The 18,417-nt window shown below is 38.6% G+C and overlaps 1 protein-coding gene across 3 annotated transcripts in view; it reads right to left on the bottom strand.

Annotated features, from left to right (window-relative positions):
- Positions 1-18,417, bottom strand: part of MYO5A (myosin VA (heavy chain 12, myoxin)) — a 239,831-nt gene that overhangs the window by 81,747 nt on the left and 139,667 nt on the right. For all 3 annotated transcript variants that reach the window (XM_006831634.1, XM_006831636.1, XM_006831635.1), the window contains 6 exons: positions 15,042-15,203; positions 10,583-10,680; positions 6,847-6,933; positions 6,650-6,758; positions 3,807-4,018; positions 2,864-3,020 (listed from right to left, as the gene is read on the bottom strand). In XM_006831634.1, the coding sequence (XP_006831697.1) occupies positions 2,864-3,020; positions 3,807-4,018; positions 6,650-6,758; positions 6,847-6,933; positions 10,583-10,680; positions 15,042-15,203 (825 nt within the window). The remainder of the gene's footprint in view (positions 1-2,863; positions 3,021-3,806; positions 4,019-6,649; positions 6,759-6,846; positions 6,934-10,582; positions 10,681-15,041; positions 15,204-18,417) is intronic.

Here is an 18,417-nt window from a genome sequence, read left to right as displayed (position 1 = left end):
TGTCCAAGTTGCCCATCCCTGTCTACTCTGTGTGTGGAGGGGGTGGGAATGATTCTTGCTGTAAGGACTTGTTCCCTCTTTTGAGCTACTGCTTCCATAGATGAAGGTCAAGTTCATCAAATTGTATGAGAATACTTTTTTTTTTTTTCCTCTTCTTTTTACTTCTGGTTGAGCTCTGATCATTCAGTCACTAAAGCCAAGATAAGTGGGTATTATCTGCAAGTGTGGGTGTTCTTATGCATATGCCCTCTCTTCTTAGCAGCTGGACGCTTCACTCTCCACTCTAGTCCTCTGTGGTCTTTGTACATTTTGTTATAATATTTGACTTTGTCTTCTAGAGCTGATGTTTGAATTTTTCTATTCAGCTCCTGTACCTCATTTCTTCCATTTGCTCTAGCATTTCTATGCTAATAGAACTACAGTTGTTGTTATGTGCTATGGAGTCAGTTCCGACTCATAGCGACCCTGTACAGGGTTTCCGAGGCTGTAAATCTTTACGGGAGCAGAAAGCCTCATCTTTCTCCCACGGAAAAGCTGGTAGTTTTGAACTGCTGACCTGTGGTTCACAGCTCAATTCGTAACCATTACGCTAGCAGAGCTCCTTAGAACTATAGTAGCTATATATAGAACTATATACCTCAAAAGGTATCTATTAAATATGCTCCTTCAAGCCTCATTAGTCTTATAATTTCCTTTTTTTTTTTTTTGCCTTTAACAAACACAAATTCATTCTCTCACAGTTTAGAAGGCTAGAAGTTCAAATTCAGAGCACCCGTTCTAGGGAAAGGTCTTTATCTCCTTTCTGCATCTGTAGGCCCAATATTCCTTGGAGATCTCCATGTTTCCTTTTTTTGGAGGGGTGTTTGGTGGTATACTAAAACACTTAGACATATATAATAATTTAAACCACCAAAGGGCACATTCTGCAAGCCTGCCTCCTGGCTGCCAGCTCTCAGTCCCTCTCTTTCCATGAATCTAGAGTCCTCAGCTGCTCCCTCGCTCCATGTCCCCATCTCTGCCTCCATGTCTGATGTTGCTGCTTCTCTGGATAAGGTCCCACATTCTGCTTGTGCTCTTCTCCCTTGATGGTCCTAGGGTCCTCTGTCCCTGGATTGTAAAATTAACTACTCCCTGCTTTATGTTATCAAATGTCTACCTTTACAGTTGTGACAATTGCATGTAGTCATGATAACAATTACTATTGAATCATAAGAATCTTATACCCGTTTCCTTTCACCAGACTCATCTAGACAAGATGAAAACTATTTAGTGGGGAGTCTACCTTCTCCCGCACACTCTGAAACTAAACTTCTTCTTGAAAACTTGTAAACCAGTCACTCTGTGCCTTTACAGCACCCCCAAGTTTTATAATTTTTTTAAGTTTAAAATTACTTCAAAATAAGAATTTAAAACACATAATAAAAGAATAAGGCCAAGGTCACACCCATGTATTGCCATGTAATTAGAGATCCATCAAAGTAACTCTAGTGATGCACCTTCAAACAAATTCAGAGCTCTCAAATTCAGAGTGCATATTACAACTATGGGAATATACCCCATAGGCAAGACTCAAAATTTGTCAAAAGGAAATAAAAACCTTTCATCAACTCAAGTCATACTCTGTCACAACTGATGATTAAGATTAATATGATGATCCATTATCTACAGAACCATGTTGATTATGGCTAAATATGAAGAGTACGTGTCAAAAATTTCTGGAACAGCATACCCTAGTCAATACAATCTTAACTACAGTAAGTCCCCAGGTTCTGAATGCCCTTCTTATACAATTCACACTTGCCCTTTAATGTTATGATGCAAATTTGCCCTCACTTTGACACAACTGAACCAACCCCAACTCCCAACAAATTCTTCATCACAATCACTGTGCTGCATGCCCACTTTTTAAATCACTGAAAAGGCTTCCAGCCTTTCTTACATTAAAATAAGGCTAAGCAAGAACTGTATGCACCTGTCCTACTTACAAATTCAGCTAAAAGACACACTTAGGAATGGATCTTGTTCATAAGCTAGGGACTGCCTGTATTTGATGTTGTCATTTATATCCTTTTCACCATGGTAAATTCTTCCAAGGTTGTCTCATTCTTGAAATAATCTTCTACCCATTTGTCATACAGTCAACCTATTCAAAGCTCACTATAGTAAACTGAATAATGACTCCCAAATGATCAAGTCCTAATCGCTGGAATCTGTAAATGTTCTTTTACAGACCAGGCGAGTTTTTGCAGATTTAATTCAATGAAAGATTGTGAGATGGGGAGATGGTTCTAAAATATAGGAGAGGGCCTAAATACCATACAAGTGTCCTTAAAAGAGACAGAAGAGGAGAAATTCGGTACACAAAGAGAAGGTGATGTGAAGACAGAGACAGACATTGGAGAGATGGGCCATCGGCCAAAGGATGCTGGCAACCCCTAGAAGCTGGAAGAGGCAAAGAATGGGCTCTCTCTTAGAGCCTCCAGATGCAGCCTAGCCCTGTCGAGACCTTAACTTCAGGTCATTGAGATGGATTTCAAACTTCTGGCCTCTAGAACTGTGAAAGAACAAATTTATTTTATTGTTTGAAGCCGCAAGTTAGTGGTAATTTGTTACAGCAGTCATAGCACAAGTACTATAACCTTTTTTTTTTCAAATTATCCAGACAAGGAAAAGTAGGTAAACTGTATTTTTCCATAATCTTGTTATCAATATATGACTTTATTATTAAATACTTTAAAATATATTCTAACTGTTGGTTGTCTCCACATGACTCTTATTCCCATAGTAGCCTCTGTAGTTCTTTGCCCAGAGATGTGATTAGGATTGATGGGATGAATAAACAAAATTAGAAAAAAATGCCTACCTTACGATACCTATTTCTGGCCAAGTAGCCTCGGAGATATGACTGAAGAACAATTGTGGCGGCTCGTCTAATCTTGTATCGCCTGCGGACCACATACATGCGCCAGTACTTCTGAATGATGGTTGCTGCCTTGGTTCTGCGCAGAAACGTAGCATAGCTTGCCAGAGCAAATAGTAATAATTGTTAGAAATCAGAAAAATACCAAGAACACATTTCGTAGAGACTTTAAGTGTTTTGTACAATAAATCAAAACTTTCATTTACTTATACGTGCACAGCAATTTACAGCTTGCCAAAGTATTTTTGCATTCATTATTTCATTTGAGTTTCTCTGGTTCTGAAAAGTGGGATGGGCTGTCCCATATTATCCACATTCTACAGTGAGGAAAGTGAAGCCCATAAAAGTTTACTATTTTTGGACAGAGCTCTTATTCCAGGTTATGTCCCCTTTATATAGTACATCAGATGCATTCATGTGCAATATATTTTCCTTAATCTATCTGTGTGGCTATAAATTTCATTACTAATTTCTGCCCATATGCCTACATTAAAATCATCCGACTATGTAAGCACACTAAGTGTAAGTCTCTTCTGATCGTCTCAATTAACTCCTCAAAACTCCTGTTTAATTTACACATAATGTCTTCAAGTATCAAAAATAAGGAACATAGTGCATGCATGCAATAAACAAGTAATTTATCCTTTTCTTCTTCTTCTTTCTGAAGGTGACTTGGAATTCCTAAGGCTGAGTGATATTTTATTCTATTTAACTGTCTTCTGAGCATGAAAAGCAACACCCCATCCCCTGAAATGAAGAAGGGGTGGGATGTTGCTTTTCGGGTAGGGTGACCACTTAAAACTGTCCCAGGTTGCACAATACATTGTATGGACAACCTAATTGTGAGGGATGTACACCGGAGTGGGCAAGTCCCCAGGAGGCTTACCATCTAGCCTGGTAGCCTCGCACGTATCTCTGCACAGTAATGGCTGCCTTGCGCATGCGCAGGTACTTCTTCCGCAGTAGCCACCCCCGAATCGTCTTCTGGATCCGGATGCAGGCAGCCCTCAGCTTGTCCGCCCTCAATTTTTCTAGATAGGCTACTTGACCAGCACGGAAAAAGATCTTGGTCTTGCCAAACTGGTATTTGTCCTTGTCCTGTTGTTGAAGGAAATTGCATACTCAGCAGTAGAAGTAATGAGAATATAAGTAAAAATTTTACAGGAAAAAAAAAAAAAAAAGACTAAAAGCAGAATCCGTGAAGGAGTGAATCTATTAGCTAACACTTGGGCTACATTGCAACTGACTAACAGAGCCAGATTTTTAATTCAAGTCAAGCAAACAGAGGGATTTTAAGGAAAATTATAGTTTAAGAGTTATTTTCCAGAATTATTCTACCTGGAATTATTATATGAGGCCAAACACTGGGTTGTGGGTTATAGGCAGTTATTATTGACTGGTTTGTTTTTTAAACATCTCAAGGAGATGGAGCCGCTGACACGCCCTCTGACTGACCCAGGCTGTAAGGATTACATCAGGCGGACATTCCATGAGAAAGCTGAGGACAAAAACAGTAGTACGAAGAGTAAGATAGGAAAAAAGCAAAACAAAACAAAATAAAGCATCTGAAATAAAATTTGAAAAAAACAAAAACAAAAATCCTCGGGCATTCACATTAAGAGTTAAATGTCTCAGCAGTGATCTCTTGGGTTTATGAACAGTTTTTGAAAATAAACAAGAAACAAACAAAACTCTATGATGTGCCTAAAATCCTTTTACAAATTTCAAAATTCTTTTCTAATCATTTATATTGCTCACTGCCATTTTATCATAAGCAAAGTTGAGCAGAAAGCATAGAAACATGTCACCTCTCGGCTATTACACTGTAATCTACCACAGCTAGAAATGTGCAAGTTATTAACCATTCCCAAATCAAATTAGGGAATTTCTTATAACATTCACTATGGTTTAACATTCTAAATGAAAGCAGAGAAAATCACTTAGTGGTTAAGTAGATATCTCCTACTTCCCTCATGAAACTAGAAAATCAGAGATCTTCATACATACCTAAAAAAATTTTAATTTTTTGTTGTTAAGTGTCACTGAGTCAATTCCATTGCATATGAATGCATCTGATGTACTATATAAAGGGGACATAACCTGGAATAAGATAGCGACTCTGCATAGGGTTTCTGAGGAGTGGCCTGGTGGGCTTGGACTGCTATCCATTGCTTATCCTACAGCACCACACTAAGATTATTTCAATGTAAATCAATAAAGCTTACATAGGAACCCTAGCTGGAGATCTAAAAAGAGCTAGAAAGTGATTCTCTATCTCCCTTCACCACGTCTCATCCTCCCCACTCCACTCCTCTATCTTGTTCCCTGATCTGCCGAAGTGTCCTGAGACACTCTGGTCTAGGCCAAGTGGTCTGGGTGAGGAGACCAGGCAATAGGGCTATCCCTATTTCTTGCTTGGTGTTCCTATGTGAGCCCATATTAGAAAGAAGTTGGGTCAAACTCAACAAAACACTTTGACAGCACATTAAGAAAGCTGCCTCAGTTCTTTCAAAAGAAAAAAATATATTCAAACCAAAGAAGTATTACATTTAATTAATAGCTAATTGTTACAGTTAATTGCTTCAGAGTAAGGTAATCAACCTAGATTAGTATTAAACAAGTGGAATAATTTTTAAAAATCTTTCACGAATCTTAAGTTTTCCATGACCTAGATCGGTGATCCTCAGACCAGCAGCAGCGTCCCTTGGGAATCTGTAAGAAATGCACATTACTGGGCCCTCCCTCTAACAGACTGAATCAGGATTCTGCTAGTGGAAGTTTTTAAGAAGCCCTCCTGGTGATTCTGATGCCCAATAAAGTTTGAAAACTCCTTAGCTAGGCATGCAAGACATACATTTCTTAATCATTTCTCTATTGTTTCATACACAAATCTTTCACTGCAAAATCTACTTTATTGTTTTTGCCTTTTTTTTTTTTTTTTACAAACCCTATGATTTCCTACTTCTTCATGCTTGCTTTCTCTAGAGTGTTCTCCTTCTACTATGAAACAACCTTACCCATTCGTCAGGATCTGACTCAAAGCACGTCTCTTCCATGATACTGGCCCTCTTTACTGTAGCTGCAAGTGACTTTCTCTTCTATTCCTACTCACTCAACATTTGACAGATACTAGAGTATCTTTTATTTATCTTTCAAATGCATTATTTCCAAGACAGACTATCCTACCTAAGGACAGCACTTATTTTTTCAAACTCACACATATTTTTAGATCAGTAAGTACAAGGTAAATATTTATTCATAATGATCAAACTGGTAAGAATGTTCCTCCAGTCTGGATCTAGGACTCATAATCTTGCTGGTGAATACTAGAATACCTTCCTCACTAGTCCCAGTATATATCATAAGCACAGTGAGCTTTGATTCCTAAGACAGTGTGCCCCAAATCCCCACTCTCGCTCCTTGGATACCAACCTAGATTAGTGATATTTTACATGGAAGCTCCAAGGATTTCAAAGCCGGAAGCACAAGGCCTTTGATCAGTATCTGCTTAGATAAATCCACTGTCATCGAATCGATTCTGACTGCTGGTGACCCCACAGGACAGAGTAACAATGTCCATGGGGTCTCTAAGGCTATAAGTGTTTACAGACGCAGACTGCCATATTTTTCGCCTGCAGAATGGCTGTGGGTCCAGTTTGCAACCAGATGCTTAACCACTGCATCACCAGAGTCCTTGCTCAGATAAAGATAAGTGAAAATCCTTCCTACCAGTATCAACTTCTCTAACACATTCTTGCATGTTTGCTTTCTGTCACCCAGCACATCTTTCTGCTTCATAAGGACACGGTAGCGGCTGAAAAATTCTTGGTAAGTCCACCTATAAAGAAAAACTCAGATCAGCTTATTAAAAAAACTACAGGAACCTTTCCACAAGGGACCCTTGCATTTTACAATGTCAGGCTTACCGGGAGGGGAAACCTGCTGCACTGATTCGAATGGTTTCCAGGACACCACAAGCTCTCAGTTGCTGCACTGCCCTCTTTTCATCAAACCTAAATACAAAACAAAGAGTCACTAATCTCTACCCCGAGATTAAATTCTTGTGGAAAGAGTCAAGTGGACAAATCAGAAAAGCAAGCACTCAAAAGTGGGGAGTAGCTGTCAAAATGGAGTAGCAGTAAACTCCATGTGAGAGTGGGGAGTGGACAGTTGGCAGTGAAAAGAAAGTGCCATAAAGTTTACCTGTGGTTTATATACACCACAGGCTCCTAGGAAATACCTGTCAGCATATTTTTCAAAATGAAACTCCTCTGTATTTTGCCAATATTTATTATATGGCTTGGCCTGACTAGGAGTACTCAGAATTCTTCAGCTCGCTACGCTCCACTAGGATAAAGATAGGTCAGTCCGAGAGATTTCGCTAAGAAGAAGGACAAATTAACAGGAGAGACTTGAACACCATACTTGTGCACCAATGTTCCTTGCAGCACTGTTCACAATAGACAAGAGGTGGAAATAACCTCAATGTCTGTCAACAGATACATGGAGAAACAAAATGCGGTGTGTACATACAATTATACACTCAGCCAGAAAGAGAAACGAAGTCTCGATACCTGATACGGATGGGCAAGAAGAGGTAAATGTAAAGACCAAAGCTTGTTATTGGTTACTAGATGTGGATGGGAAGAGTAAAAAGGGAATTATTGCTTATGAGTACTGAGTTTCAGATCATGGTGATGAAAAAATTGTATTAACTAAAGGTACATTTGCACAGCCAATTACTGCAATTGTTGTCAACTGCAATTGTCAATAAGTTGTTAAGTGTTGTATAGAGTTTCCAAGAATTGGCTGGTGGGTTTGAACCGCCAACCTTTTAGTTGGTTAGTAGTCCAGTACTTATCCTATAGCACCACACCAGGACTCCACTATACCTAAGAAAAGCTGAATTAGCAAAAGTTGTGCAACAGATATATTTACAGCAACACCAACAAAATAATAACACAGCAGTTGCTAAGGTTATTCATGTACAACTAAACACTTCATGGAATCTGGTTCCTTGGTGTGGAGGTTTAGGGTCCTGGTTTCATGGGACACCCCAGTTAACTGGCCTAAGAATGTGTAAAGTTTCTGCTCTCTCTACCGCCTGGTCTGTTGCATAGTGCCTGGGGTCTGAAAAGCTTGCAAACGGTCATCTAAGGGACAACAATTGGTTGCAATAAAGTCAGGAATAGGAGGAGAAAATGGAATGTGTGACTAATTGCCTCCATAAGCAACTACTTCCTTTGCCATGAGGACCACAGAACTGGATGGTGTCTGGTTCCCACTACTGAGCATTGTTAACAAATTTCATAGAAGGATCTGGATTAAAAGGGAGAAAATACAAAACAGAACTTTAAATTCTCATGAAATCCAGATTTTCTGGAGCCATGAAGGATGGATGAATACCTAAAACTATGGTCCTGAGATCATCTTTAAAAAAAAGAAATATCCCTTAAAGTCATCTTAAAACCAAAACCAATAAAATAACAATTTAGCTTAATTAGTAAAGACTATCTGCTTTGAGCACTGTGCTCTTTTCAGAACTATCTAAATAGAATCAATTGACAAGAGCAACGCAAAAGGACCGAAACCTTAGGGGGTAGTGGGTTGTTGTTGTTGTTGTTGTTAAGTGTCATTGAATTCCAACTCATAGCAACCCTATATAGGGTTTCCAAGGAGCAGTTGACCTTGCAGTCCAGTACTTATCCTACAGCGCCACACCAGGACTCCGAGTTTATGTTAATGGAGGATAAACAACTCAGAAGAGGAGGGTGAAAATGGCTGCACAATTCAAAGTGACAATCAATGACACTAAATTGATGTAATTTTTTTTACTGTGTATATTCTCACAACAAAAATAAACAAATCACCTTTAAATAGGGCAAATTCAATGTCGCAAATCTGGTTAATTATTTTAAAGTACTGGTGTTCTAAATGCTATTTAATTCAGTAAATACATACTAAGCATTTATAGTGGAGTCCTGGTGTGGTGCTGTAGGATGAGAACTGGACTGCTAACCACAAGGTCAAACGCACCAGTTATTCCTCAGAAATCCTATACAGGGTTGCTGTGAGTTGAAACTGACTTGATGACATTTAATAACCATAAGCATTTATAGTGGAGTCCTGGTATGGAGCTATAGGATAAGCAGTGGACAGCTAACACAAGGTCAGCGGTTCAAACCAACAGCTCACAGCAATGAAAAACACTTTTATTTTATATGTTATTCTATAATAATTATTCAACTCTAGATAAATGGCATCTTAAGATTTGAGAGGTCTGCTCCTCCCCAGATAACGACTCTCCTTACTCCCAGTTTAAGCCCTAAATTGTCTTTCTGAGCCTTCTGTACTATCTTCCTATGTGTTCTGGTGGTGGTGGGATATGGAGTTGACAAATAGAAAGGAACAGCCCTGCAGGCTGTCTCAGAAAGCAATACAGGGCATGGCAGCTTCTCCAAGCTTCCCATTTGCTTCCAGAAAGAGCTTCTTGGTGATGTGGAAGATAGGAGGATGTCAAGCTTTTAGAACTGCCTATAGTCAGAATTTCCAGACAACAGGATCTGTAAGGGTGTAGGGACATGGGTACAAATCACACACACTGTGGAATGCGAGTGTGCCTGTGCTTTGACCCACAAATTCCTCATCTAGAAATATATTGTCTGAAGGAGATAATCAGACAAATGTACAAATATGCTTACCAAAAGGTATTTTTGCATCATAGCATTGTTGGAATAACTTAAATAATTTAAAAACGTGATGGTATGTCTAAACATGACTGGTGTGGTGCTAAAGGTTAATGTGCTGGACTGCAAGCTTGGGTTGAACCGCAAGGTCAGTGGTTCAAGCCCACAAGCTCCTCCAGAAACAGTATACAGGGTTGCTATGAGTGGGAACCAACTTGAACACAGTTAACAACAACAACAATGTCTAAACAATGGGATACTTTACAGTGACTTTTTTTTAGTAATATGGTAAGTTGTCCATAGTCCATTGAAAGACAGACACAAAACAGCAATTACAACACACAAACACACACAGCAGTGGAGAGAGAGAGGATGATTGGCCAAAAAGTCTATGAAAGTTATAACCATTATTTCTGAGAATTGTGGATGCATTTTTATTATTTTTACACTAATCTACGTTTCTTGAAAATTGGTTTACAATGTACATGTATTCATTTTAAAATTAGGGAAATATTTATATTTTGAAAAAGCAACAACAAGAAAGATTTGTTCTCCCCTCATATATGACACCTGAGGTAGGATGCGATGTTAGTTAAATAAGCATTCTTCGATGATATTAGTAGTTGAAATAATGGTAGGCCTTGGCTAAAGCAGTCTTATCTCACGCACCTCACCTCAAGCTCTAGTTTTACTAGTGCTTTATTAGCAAAAAGCCCATAAAGGTAATTTCAAAACTGAAAACTAGAACCAGGAATGCTTGGTTGGCCTTGACTTTAAAAATCCTCAGCAGGTCAATGGTGAATTTGTTCTCTTGTTCTCAAAAGGTAAGAAAAATGGAAACAGTTATACTAAATAGTAATTTCCCTCCATAAGACATGAGATTCTCCCAAACATTTTTTCCTTTATGTTGTTTTGACAATCCTTATGAGATACGGATGGCTTGTGTTTTAAATTTCTGTCACTCAGACATACTTACGTGAACGGGAACTTGAAGTCATTAGGCTTAATACAGCGCACATAATGAGGAGTAGTAGCATTGAGGGTCTCCATAAGTAAGTGAAGGGAGTTTCGGAACTGTGAGAAAACAAACAAAAAAACGTTAGAAAGGGGCATCAGAAGCTTGTAAAAGTCAAGGATGAAGTAAATCAATCTAACACTCTGTATCTATAGTACTAACAAAAATGACTTTGCTGCCTGTAAACCTGCCCCATCTACAAAAGGGAGCTACTATGACACTGGACTTGTTTAGTTAGGTGATGTTGAGTTGGTTCTGACTCATAGCAAGCCTCTGCACAACAGAACAAAGCACTGCCCAGTCCTGGCCCAGTTGTGATGCTGCCACTGTGTCAATCCATCTCGTTAATGGTCTTCCTCTTTTTCCTTGACTCTTCACTTTACCAAGCATGATGTCCTTCTACAGGGGACTAATGCCTCCTGAGATTATGTCCAAAGCATTAGAGACAAACTCTTGCCGTTTTTGCTTCTAAGGAGCATACTGGCTGCACTTCTTCCAACACAGATTTGGTGTTCTTCTGGCAGTCCTTGGTACTTATAGTATTCTTCGTCAACACCATAATTCAAATGTATCGATTCTTTTGTACTCTTCTTTATTCATTGTCCAAGTTTCACACGTATATGAGGATACTGAAAATACCATGTCCTGGGTCAGGTGCAGTTTAGTCCTTAAAGTGACATCTTTGCTGTTGAACACTTTGAATAGGTTTTTGCAGCAGGTTTGCCTAATGCAATATGTTGTTGGATCACTTGGCTGCTTCTTCCAAGAATGCTGATTGTGGATTCAAGCAAAATGAAGTCTTTATCAACATCAGTCTTTTCTCTGTTTATCATGATGGTATATATTGGTCCAGTGGTGAGGATTTTTGTTTTCCTTACATTGAGGTGCAATCCATAATGAAGGATGTAGTCTTTGATCTTCATCAGTGAGTATTTCAAGTCCTCTTCATTCCCATTCAGCAAGGTTGTGTCATCGGCTTATCGTAGGTTGTTAATGAGTCCTCCTCCAATCCTAATGTCACATTCTATTTCATATAATTCAGCTTCTTGGATTATAATCTCAGTATACAGATTGAATAAGTATGGTGAAAGAATACAACCCTGGCATACATCTTTACTGATTTGAAACCATTCATTTCCCCTTGTTCTATTTAAACAACTGCCTCTTGGTCTATACACAGGTTCCTCATGAGCACAATTAAGTGTTCTAGAATACCCATTCTTCTCAATTTGATCCAAAATTTGTGATGATACACACAGTGGAATGCCTTTCCATAGTCAATAAAGCACAAGTAAACATCTTTATGGTAATCTCTGTTTTCAGCCAAGATCCATCTGACATTAATAATGATATCACTCACTCCACATCCTCTTGTGAATCCAGTTTGAACTTCTGGAAGCTCTGCCAATATATTGCTGCAATCATTTTAAAATTATCTTCAGAAGAATTTTATTTGTCTCTGATATTAATGTTATTGTTTAATGATTTCTGCATTCCACTAGGCTACCTTTCTTTTGAATGGGTACAACTATGAATCTCTTCCAATTGGTTGGCTGTCTTCCAAATTTCTTGGCAAAGACAAATGAGTACATCCAGCACTGCATTAGTTTGTTAAAATATTTCAATTTGTATTCCATCAATTCCTCGAGTCGTTATTTTTCACTAATGCCTTCAGTTCAACTTGGACTTCTTCCTTCAATACCATTTGTTCTTGATCATGTGCTACCTCTTGAAATGATTGAGCATTGGCCAATTTTTTTGGTACAGTGACTGGGAATTTTTTTTCTTTTTTTCTTTTTCTGGGAATTATTTTATCTTCTTTATATGTTTCTTGCATCATTCAATATTTCGCCCATAGAATCATTTTTTGTTGTTATTTCAGCTTCAGAAATGCTGAGTGTGTTCTTCCCTTTTGGTTTTCTAACTCTAGGTCTTAGTATATTTGCTTATAATACTTGACTTTGTTCTCTTGAGCTGCCTTGGGAATTTTCTGTTCAGCTCTTTGACTTCATTTCTTCCATTTGCTTTAGCTTCTTTCTCAATGTTCAACAGCAAGTTTCAGGGTCTCTTTTGGCATCCATTTTGATCTTTTCTTTCTTTTTAATGACCTTTTGCTTTCTACCTGTATGACGTTCGTGATGGCATCCCACAGCTCTTGTGGTCCTTGGTCATTAGTGTCTAATGCATCAAATCTGTTTTAGAGATTGTCTCTAAATTCAGGTAGTATATATTCAAGGTCATAGTTTAGCTCCTGTGAACTTGTTTAATTTTCCTCAATTTCAGCCTGAACATGAATATAAGCAACTGATAGTCTGTTCCACAGTCTGCTCCTGGCCTTGTTTTGGTTGATGATAATGAGCTTTTCTAGCACCTCTTCTGCCAGACTGAAAAGCCATTTGAACTGCAAGGTTGGCAGCTCAAGCTGCTCCTCGGAAACCCTATACAGGGTTGCTATGGGTAAGAACCAACTCAACGACTTAACAACAACGTCACCTCTTCACATACATGTAGTCAGTTTGATTCCTGTGTATTCCATCTGGTGAGATCCACATGTTATCAGCACCTTTTATGCTATTGAAAAGAGGTGTTTGCAATGAATAAGCTGTCGGTTTCGCAAAACTCTATCATGTAATCTCCAGCATCATTTCTATTACCAACACCTATTTTCTAACTATTGATTCTTCCTCTTTGCTTCCAAATTTTATATTTCAATCACCAGTAGTAATCAGTGCATCTTGATTGCATGTTTGATCAATTTTAGACTGAAGAAATTGGTAGAATTCTTCAATTTTATCATCACTGGCTTTAGTAGTTTGTGTGCAAGCCTGAATAATAGAGGTATTAGCCAGTCTTCCTTGTTGTTGTTGTTAAGTGCCATCAAGTCAGTTCTGTCTCATAGCAAACCTGTATAGCGTTTCCAAGGAGTTGCTGACCTTCAGGCTAGCAGACCAGTGCTTATCCTACAATGTCACATTAGGACGCTGGTCTTCCCTATAGGCATATGGATATTAACCCATTACAGACTTTATACTTCAAGATAGATTTTGAAATGCTCTTTTTCATGATGAATGTTATGCCATTCCTCTTCAATTTGTTATTGCCAGCACAGTTAACCATATGATTATCAGACTCAAAATAGCCAATACCTGCCCATTTCAGCTCACTAATGCCTAAATTATCTATCTTTATGCATTCCATTTCATTTTTGATGACTTCTCATTTTGCTAGATTCATACTTCATACATTCCAGTTTCTGATTATTAATAGTTGTTTGCAGCTATTTCTTCCCATTTTGAGTTGGGCCCCATCAGTAACTGAAGCTGCCCCATTGATGTCATTAACGTCAACTCCACTTTGAAGAGGTAGCTCTTCCCCAGTCATATTTTGATTGCTTTCCAACCTGAGGGGCTCATCTTTTGGCACTATATCAGATAATGTTCCATGGCTATTCATAAGGTTTTCAGGGACTAACATTGCAGAAGTGCTGCTCTGTCTCTCCTCCTTTCTTGTCTGCCTTAGTCTAGAAGCTCCACAGAAACTTGCCCACCATGGATGACCCTGATGGTATTTACAATACTGGTGGCATAGCTTCCAACATATCACTGCAGCATGCAAGTCACCATAGTCAACAAATTGACAGACAATCGCTGGAGCTTTATGTTAAAATTGCTTAAATTCTACTATTTAGATGCTTGATCTGCTAACATTCACTTTCTTCTTATCCATTTTTCCTACTTCCCTTAAAAAAAAATGTAAGTCTCTATAGCTTTCTCTTGCAACTAAGAATTTTGGTGAAAAATACCACCTCACTTTAAGACTATTATGGTCATTTAAACACATAGAGTAGGAATTTTGTTGTAAGATCTGAAAAAGTAGCAGTGACTTAAGAAGTACAGGGAATGGCTGCAGAATGGGAGAGTCCATTCAGTGATGGGGTTATCATTAGGGACATGGGATCAAGACAGGAGGCCGTGGCCTGCTTTCTGTCTATACCAGGCACACACATAGGAAAGCAAGCACACACATAGGTGCTCAGCGTCCGGTCTAAAGGCCCACCCTTATTTAAGCACTAAGCTTGTATGTTATGTTTCCTACATCCCGGACCATGAGACTTTAATAAAGGGGAGGGCAGTGTCCCTGCACTGAAGGAGTTTATACTCTGTACAAATTCAGACATGAAACTACCAGGGAATAAAACAAAGGCATTCTGGGAAACATGACATACACTACAAGAATTAAGACAGGAGAAAATTATTTTGGGAAAGAGTCAAACAGCATCACAGTTCTGAAGCTGGGTTGAGAGACATGTGATGTTGCATATTCTCACAGTGAATGTGTCAGAAGCCTCTCCTCCTCTAAGGATCCCACCTGAGAGGCCCAAGGAGGGGAAGGGGCCTTGCAACAACTCCACTGAGCTCACCTGGTGCCCCACTGTTTTCTTGTGCTCTTTGGTCGCCTGGCCTGGCCTGCCCTTGGTGGGTTTTGCAGGTGTGCGGGTGAGAAGTGTGCGCCCCGAAGAGGTGGCTGAGGTTGGACTGATGGACTTCTCATCATCTTGAAATAATTCTGGTAGCATCTTAAACTGAGTCAGATAAACAGAAAAAGGAAATTACACCTGAAACAAAAATCAATGGAAGCTTTCACAGAAGAAACATTATGAAGAAGAATCCCTTCCTTAAAGAACCCCTTTCAGATTTACATTCCAGAAATAATCAGTATCTGTGTCAGGAGCCAAAAATAGGACAGCAAGGTGAGAAAACACTATGCAAAATATAGGTACAAAGTGCAATCATTTCAATCCTATTAGGGGGGAAATGACTACACTCAGACATGAAATCCTAAGCCCCAGGAAATGGCCACTCTGAACATATTGCTGGTTCTGAACTATTATTATTTTAGAAGTAAAATACTAATTAAAAGCCCTATTTATTATCTCAGTGCTGTAAAATGTTTAATCACCTTGTTGAGAAAAACACTAGTCCAAACTGACAAGTTATTTATCAAGTGTTCACCTACTTCATTTGTCTGTCTGTCCCTCAATTCCAGTGCTGAGCACTAACTCAAAAATACTGTTGAAAATCTCAGCAGGAAGCTAGTTCTACAATATCATAAGGTTATAAAATAATTTTTGTCAGATGCCACCGAGTCAGTTCTGACTCATAGCGACCCGATGTAAGGTTTCCGAGGCTTTAAATCTTTGTGGGACACAAAGCCTCATCTTTCTCCCAAGCAGCTGGTGGGCTTGTACTACCAAGCTTGTGGCTCATAGTCAAGTGCTTATCCTACAGAGTCACTGCACTCCGAAAATAAACGTCAGTTGATGAAAATTTTAAGAAATGGATTCTAGGAAAAACCAAAAGGTAATAAAAACCTGCTGGAATCCTCTAAGCCTATAAGAATAATAATGCTGTTGTTGTTGTTGTTAGGTGATGTTGAGTCAGTTCCAACTCACAGTGACCTAGTACAGGGTTTCCAAGGAGCAGCTGGTGAGTTTGAACTGCCAACCTTGTGGTTCAAACAGACTTTGTGGTTTATTGCATTACCCAGCAGCACCACACTAGTATCTAAATGTATGTATAGTATTACATAATAATGTGATAAACAATCATATTATACCACAGAAGAATTGATGCTTTTGAGTTATGGTGTTGGAGGAGAATATTGAAAGTGCCATGGGCTGCCAAAAGAACCAATAGATCTGTTTTGGAAGAAGTGCAGCCAGAGTGCTCCTTGGAGGCCAGTATGGCCAAACTTCATTTGTCATACTTCGGACATATTGTCAGGAGGGACCAGTCGCTGAAGAAGGAGATCATGTTTGGTAAGGTGGAGGATCAGAGAAAAAGAGGAAGATCCCCAACGAGATGGACTGGCCAAGTGGCAGCATCGATGGAGTCAAGTGTGGCAACAGTAGTGAGGTTGACCCAGGATCGGGCATTATTTCGTTCTGCTGTGCAGAAGGTCGCTATGGGTTGGTACCGACTCAATGGCACCTAACAACAACAACATTTGGTTCCAAGGGGTTTAAAATTTGACTGTATAATTCCAACAATCCACTGTGTTTTATTGGATTGTTAAGAGTTAGTACCTAATAAATGGATAGATAATATTAGCAAATGTAATTGGAAGAAAGTTTATGGAATAAAAGAGACTTCAAACGAATACACAGAAGCATCTTGATATATGTACACACTTTAACAAAAGTGCAACATTTCTTATAAAAAAAAGAAATCCTTCTAATAAATCAAAATGTATTTGCAGTTATCATTTATTTATTTACTTTATAATCTCAGAAAATCTTCAGGAAAAAAATCATTTGCTTATGAGAGTTCTTTGACTGAAAAGCAAAATCAGATCAGTTCACTAGATTTTTATGCATGCATCAATCATAAGGCGTCCTGGTGTGGCGCTGTGGGATAAAGCACTAGACCACAAGGTTGGTTTGAACCGCAATGTCTATGGGTCAATCTCACCAGCCACTCCTCAGAAACCGCATACAGGGTCTCTATGAGTAGGAACTGATTCAATGGCACTTAACAACGTCAATCACAAGGATGATTTAGGAAATAATTCATGATACGTTCAACAAATTGTTACCTATCACATACATACCAATATGAATTGCTTGCTACTCAAATGAATGTATTCCTTGGCTATCAAGAGAAAAAAAACATTGTTTTACCATTACCCTGCATTACAATGGTAAAAGCTGTGTTCCAAAGGGGAAAATTTTTAAATTCCTAATCGACTGATTTGAAACCTCAAATGATACACTGGCTGATGACAGGACACGTACTCCAGAGTCTTAGCCACATGATTCTATCATTCTCAAATGAATGACTAGCAGTTGCCTAAAATTTATTTTTCTCTCTTTAGTGTAAAATGGTTATAGAGCTGGTCTATGATATAATATTGCCATTAAAGGTTATGATTTAACTTACGATCTACAATATCTACCAGTAATTGCATAGTTATTTTCTCTTTCATTATGGATGTTATCAATGTAAAATGCTCTACACTGAATTTTCTTTTAAAACTAAAGTACAGATTAAATAGGTATAATAGAGACGGCTTTATATAAGTGCTCTGCTACCTTTCAGGCCTTTCCTTCTCAGATTTCTTCCCTGGCTCCTCCTCTGACCAGCTTTTTAAAAAGTTGGAGTGAATATGATAGTATCCCAGCTGTCTTCTGCTTTTTATCTGTATGTTCTCTGTAAGTGATCTCATCCAGTCCTACAGCTTTAAATATTAGCTAGGCTGTAAAGACTACCAAACTTATATCACTTGCCTAGACTTTTTCTCAGAACTGCCAACTTTCATTTCCACTTTTTATTTAACAAGTCTACTTGACTATCTAATTACCACCTTAAACTAAACACATCCAAACAGAGATCTTGATTCTTTCCTCTAAATCCTGATCTTTTAAAAATCTTTTTATTTATTTATAGTAAATAACCTCATCAGACATCATGAACTCAGGTTAAAAACCCAGAAATCCTCCTCCTTTCTCTTATAGTCCAAACTCAATCCATCAGCAAGACCTGTAATTCTACCCATAAATTATATTCCACCTCCATAGCTACAATTTCATGATCTCAGCCCACCGTATTTCTTCTAGATCACTACTGCCCCACTTCTGTTGTTGTTGTTGTTGTTAAGTGCCTTTGAATTGGTTACAACTCATAGCAGCCCTGAATTGGGTTTCCAAGGAACAGCTGGTGTGTTTGAACCATTTATTTTGCAGTTAGTAGTACCGTGTTTATCCTACAGAGCTATACTAAGACTCCATCTCTACCCAC

The sequence above is a fragment of the Chrysochloris asiatica genome, unplaced genomic scaffold (assembly GCF_000296735.1).
Source record: "Chrysochloris asiatica unplaced genomic scaffold, ChrAsi1.0 scaffold00004, whole genome shotgun sequence".
NCBI classification, from domain to species: Eukaryota; Metazoa; Chordata; class Mammalia; order Afrosoricida; family Chrysochloridae; genus Chrysochloris; species Chrysochloris asiatica.
This window is presented reverse-complemented; position numbering and strand designations above follow the sequence as displayed.